Source organism: Geospiza fortis, unplaced genomic scaffold (genome assembly GCF_000277835.1).
Source record: "Geospiza fortis unplaced genomic scaffold, GeoFor_1.0 scaffold261, whole genome shotgun sequence".
NCBI lineage: Eukaryota > Metazoa > Chordata > Aves > Passeriformes > Thraupidae > Geospiza > Geospiza fortis.
In genome coordinates, this window is record NW_005054578.1 from 232,937 (window position 1) to 237,115 (window position 4,179).

Here is a 4,179-nt window from a genome sequence, read left to right on the forward strand (position 1 = left end):
CTGGTGGCCCGGCAGGATGATGGAGAGTACGGGAGGGCCGTATCTGAACACGGCCGCGGTGACCTCCCCGGTGGGAATAGCTCGGCTGCTGCAGATGACCTTTGGCTGCGCCACCTTCAGCCTGGTCGCCCACCAAGGGGGGTTCAGTGCCGCCTACGGCACCTTCTGCATGTTCGTCTGGACCTTCTGCTTCGCCGTCACCGTGTTCATCATCGCCTGCGAGTTCACACGCCTGCACAGCTGCCTGAGCCTCTCCTGGGGAAACTTCACTGCTGCTTTTGCAGGTGGGCTGCTACCCCATCGGCTGCCAGGTGAGGGATTTCCGCATCGCCGCCAGCGTCTTCGCGGGCCTGCTGTTCGTCACCTACGCCGCCGAGGTGTTCCTAACCAGGGCCAAACCGGGACAGGTCACCAGCTACATGGCCACCGTCTCTGGCCTCTTGAAAATCGTCCAGGCCTTCGTGGCCTGCATCATCTTTGGGGCGCTGGTGAACGACAGCCAGTACGGTAAATACGTGGCGACGCAGTGGTGCGTGGCTGTCTACAGCTTTTGCTTTGTGGTGACGGTGGTGGTGGTGGCCTTCAGTGTCACAGGTAAGACTGCCTTGCTGTGGTTCCCTTTTGAGCGTTCTGTGGTCATCTACACTTTTGGGGCAGTGCTGCTCTACGCGAGTGCTGCGGTCATCTGGCCAGTGTTCTGCTTTGACAGCAAGTACGGCTCCCCGCGACGGCCCGGCCTCTGCGCCAAGGGCAAGTGCCCCTGGGACAGCCAGCTGGTGATTGCCATCTTCACCTATGTCAACCTGCTGCTCTATGTCCTGGACCTGGCGTACTCCCAGCGCATCCGCTTTGTCTCACACATCTGAACCGTGGCTCGGCCTCCGTGGAGGCATCTCAGAGTGCCAACCCCTGCAGGTGCAGAGGGACAGGGGCAGAGAGGTGCTGGGCAGGCATGCACACACCACCATCAGCCAAACTTCAAGTGAGGACTGACTACACTAAGGAATTAATGACCTGGAGCAGGTGGGCTGCAGCTGACACCGCACAGCCCAACTCCCCCTTGGTTCTGCCTCACCTGCCCAGGCCAGCACGAAGGAATGGCACAGCTCCACGGGCATCTGCAGACAGCAGGAGTGCTTGTGGCCACAGCAGTGGGGCTGGAGGCTATCAGGTTACTGAGCCAAACATTAGGAAAGACATCCAGGATTTTGAAACTGTTAACCAGCGCCTAACAGTAACCAAATGACTGCTTGGGAAGTGGAAAAGTTAAAAGCTGCATGAAGGAACACCAGTTCAGTAGATGAAAATCAATCCCTCAGATTTGGGGTTAGTTTGGACTGTGTTGGGAGATGTGGAATGCCTGCAAGTGTGGGCAGTTCCAGTGTGGGTGTTTCTGAGGAGAGCATCATAGCCATAACAGTATTTTGAAGGTTGCCAGTCATTTCCTTTCCTCTCCTTTGCTGTCTAGCACAGAAAAGGAATATCCTCAAGTGTACACCTTGGAGGAGGCCTATTTAATGTAATACTCCTATTTAGCAAACACTGAGTCACTACAGAAATGAAAATTTGTAAAGTCAGGGCTCTACTGCTGAGAATCAGAGTGCAGAGCAGAGCCATCCTGCAAAGTGACCGAGTGTGACCTGCCATCATCATCCTCGCTTGAGCAGCGCAGAAAATACCTTGGCACGTGCTCTTGTCTTGATCCATGGGCCACCATTTCTTTACACTGGGGTCAAGGGGTTTTTCTGGAGGCTTGAAGATAAATTCTGGGGCATGGCAAAGGGGAGGCAGCGAGTGATTGATCTCTCAGTGCTGCACAAGAGACCCAGCCGGGCGGGGAGGGGGCACGGGCAGGACGGGACAGGGCAGAACTTGTGCACGGTACCCTGCAGCAGCTCGGGATTCCTGAGCACTCTGCATCACTGGGGAGCCCAATTTCCCAGACCCACCCTGACAAAACACCCGCTTTAAAGTTCCACACTTCTCAGCTCAGATTTCAGGCCCCACAGGAATCCTCATTTGTCGCAGGGAGAAGCCAGCGTGTCCAAGTGCTTGTGCAGCACGTGCAGACTTGAGTGCTTTGATTAAAATATCCAGTAGCTGCCTGTCAGAAGATGTATTTTTTAACCAAAACAAAATAAAGCTGAATGGCAGAGGTATGCTTACATCTCCTGAGATCTCTGTGCTGTCATCCTGCTCTCCACACTCATTGCAGCAGACACCTTCTGCATGAAGGCAGAGCTCACTTTATTCTGGTGTACAAAGCCTGAACACGGAACCAAAAAACAACAGACACAACACAGTAAGACCTCTGAGAGGATTCTCTGCAGCAGAATGATTCAGGAATAAGGAAGCAAACTTTCTTTTCATCAGTGCTTTGTGTGGGGTTTGAAAAGCAAAGGGAAAGCTTGTTGGGACAGATGATGAATAATTCTGAGCAAGCACCAGCCCTTAGCAGTGGGGAGCATCAGCCAGGACATGGGACAAGAATTGGGATCCAGCACAGAGAAACAGCCTGCCAAGGGGGTTTTCTCTTCTGTGAGTCCCACTGAAGGGCAGGAAATCTGGAAGATGTGGTCCAAGAGGAGGCTGTCAGGGCAAGACCCACGGCTATCTGCTATAGATACAAACCAGGAGCTTTATTTATTGCCACCCAAACAAATTATGGGTTGCACAAGAACAAAATGCTGACTTGGGAAAGGAAATCCACTTGTGTTGGAGGAGTCAATTTACAGGAGCCACTGCATACAAAGGGACTTTGAGCATTTATGATGTATTCCTGTTAAACCCATCAATATGGACAAATTAAGCCATGTAATACTTGAAAATTACTTTTTTGTTGTTGTTGTTGTTATTTCAGATTACTAAAAACCAAACAGGTGCCCGTGAAGGACCATGGCTTTTGTTATAAAACGCAACCCAGTGGGCCCAGGAACGTCGCTTGAGGAAAGCCCTGTCCTGGTGTGGCTCTGGGGGGCTGGGGGCCAGCGGAGAGCCCAGGCAGGGGGTGCCCGTCCCCAGGGATGGCACCACCAGTGCTCAGGCAGCAGCAGCAGCTCCTTGGCTGACAGCGCGTGGCTGAGCCAGGCACTTCTGGGCTCCTGCTGGGAAGATTTTGCGCCAAGTAGAAGCAAGAGCAGAAACATGGTGAAACTGACAATGCCGTGGGTTGATGCAACTTACACCCAGCCAGGGTCAAAGGGCCAGAGAGGAACTGGTGCTTGGGAAACAATGAGGGCAAAATGGAGCATCTTCACAATAAGGGGAAAGAGAATTTAACATGGAAACCATGATCCCACTGACTGGAGGAGTGGAAACACAAGTCATTGCCAAGAACAGTGTGTTCAGATTTAGCTTTCTCATCTGCCAGCCAAAAACTGAGCAAAAAATGTGAACATGGTCAAAATGGCAAAAAAAGATTGTGTGGACAACAATCCTCTCTTTTAGGAGAAAAAAAAATTAAAAAAAAAATCAAAACCTCATGCTTCAGTGGTTAAAACATTCCCCGACCATTGGAAACTATGAGATTGCCCAATCCAGAACAGAGAACATCTGATATCTACTCATCAGGATTTACCAATCAGCTCTGTCATGATTCAGTTCTCCAGACCTCCTTCATTTCCAGAGAGCATCTCCCCCCTTAATTAACAGATGATGATCAAGTAGCTCCCCATGAACCTGGTTGCCCCAGTCACCAACCATTCCCAACCTCTTTTGGTAAACTAATGTTAGGATTTATGTGTGTTCATTAATTATGGACTTGTGGCTGCAGCCAATCTAGACAGCACCCAGAGGATTCCAGCATGGGTAGGTTAAAGTCAGAATTGTTAATGGGTTTGGATTGGGTTTTTCCCTTCTTTTTTGGAAGCCCGGGGTTCAGTACTCACGAAAGATCAACGTTTAGGAACATTTATCAGCAGAAAAAACACTGAGCTTTATTTCTGTCAATGAAGAAGTAAAAAAAAAAAACCAAACCAAAAACTAGCGAGGTAAGATGATACTTAGGAAAAAAATCACTGCCTGCTGCTTGGGTTTTACAGGAACAAGTCAACTGCGGCCCGGGCTCTGCACAGCCCAGGGCCGCCAGGCTCCGACGGGGCCACCCCGGTGCTCGGGGGCAGCACGGCACGGCCCGGCCCGGCCCGGCCCGCGGGGCTCGGGGCAGCACAACACAGCACG

At 51.5% G+C, this 4,179-nt stretch overlaps 2 protein-coding genes across 2 annotated transcripts in view; both read left to right on the forward strand.

The window, feature by feature from the left end:
• Window positions 1–16: 16 nt before the first annotated feature.
• MYADML2 (myeloid associated differentiation marker like 2) lies at window positions 17–2,890 on the forward strand. Its single transcript, XM_005431758.2, is given in 2 exon segments — window positions 17–279; window positions 281–2,890. Coding segments are annotated over 2 exon segments (849 nt in total). The 3' UTR covers window positions 867–2,890.
• Window positions 2,891–2,895: 5 nt separating this feature from the next.
• PYCR1 (pyrroline-5-carboxylate reductase 1) overlaps window positions 2,896–4,179 on the forward strand; it is a 4,878-nt gene continuing 3,594 nt past the window's right edge. Inside the window, exon 1 of the mRNA XM_014310715.2 lies at window positions 2,896–2,961. Within this exon, the coding sequence (XP_014166190.1) occupies window positions 2,896–2,961 (66 nt within the window). The remainder of the gene's footprint in view (window positions 2,962–4,179) is intronic.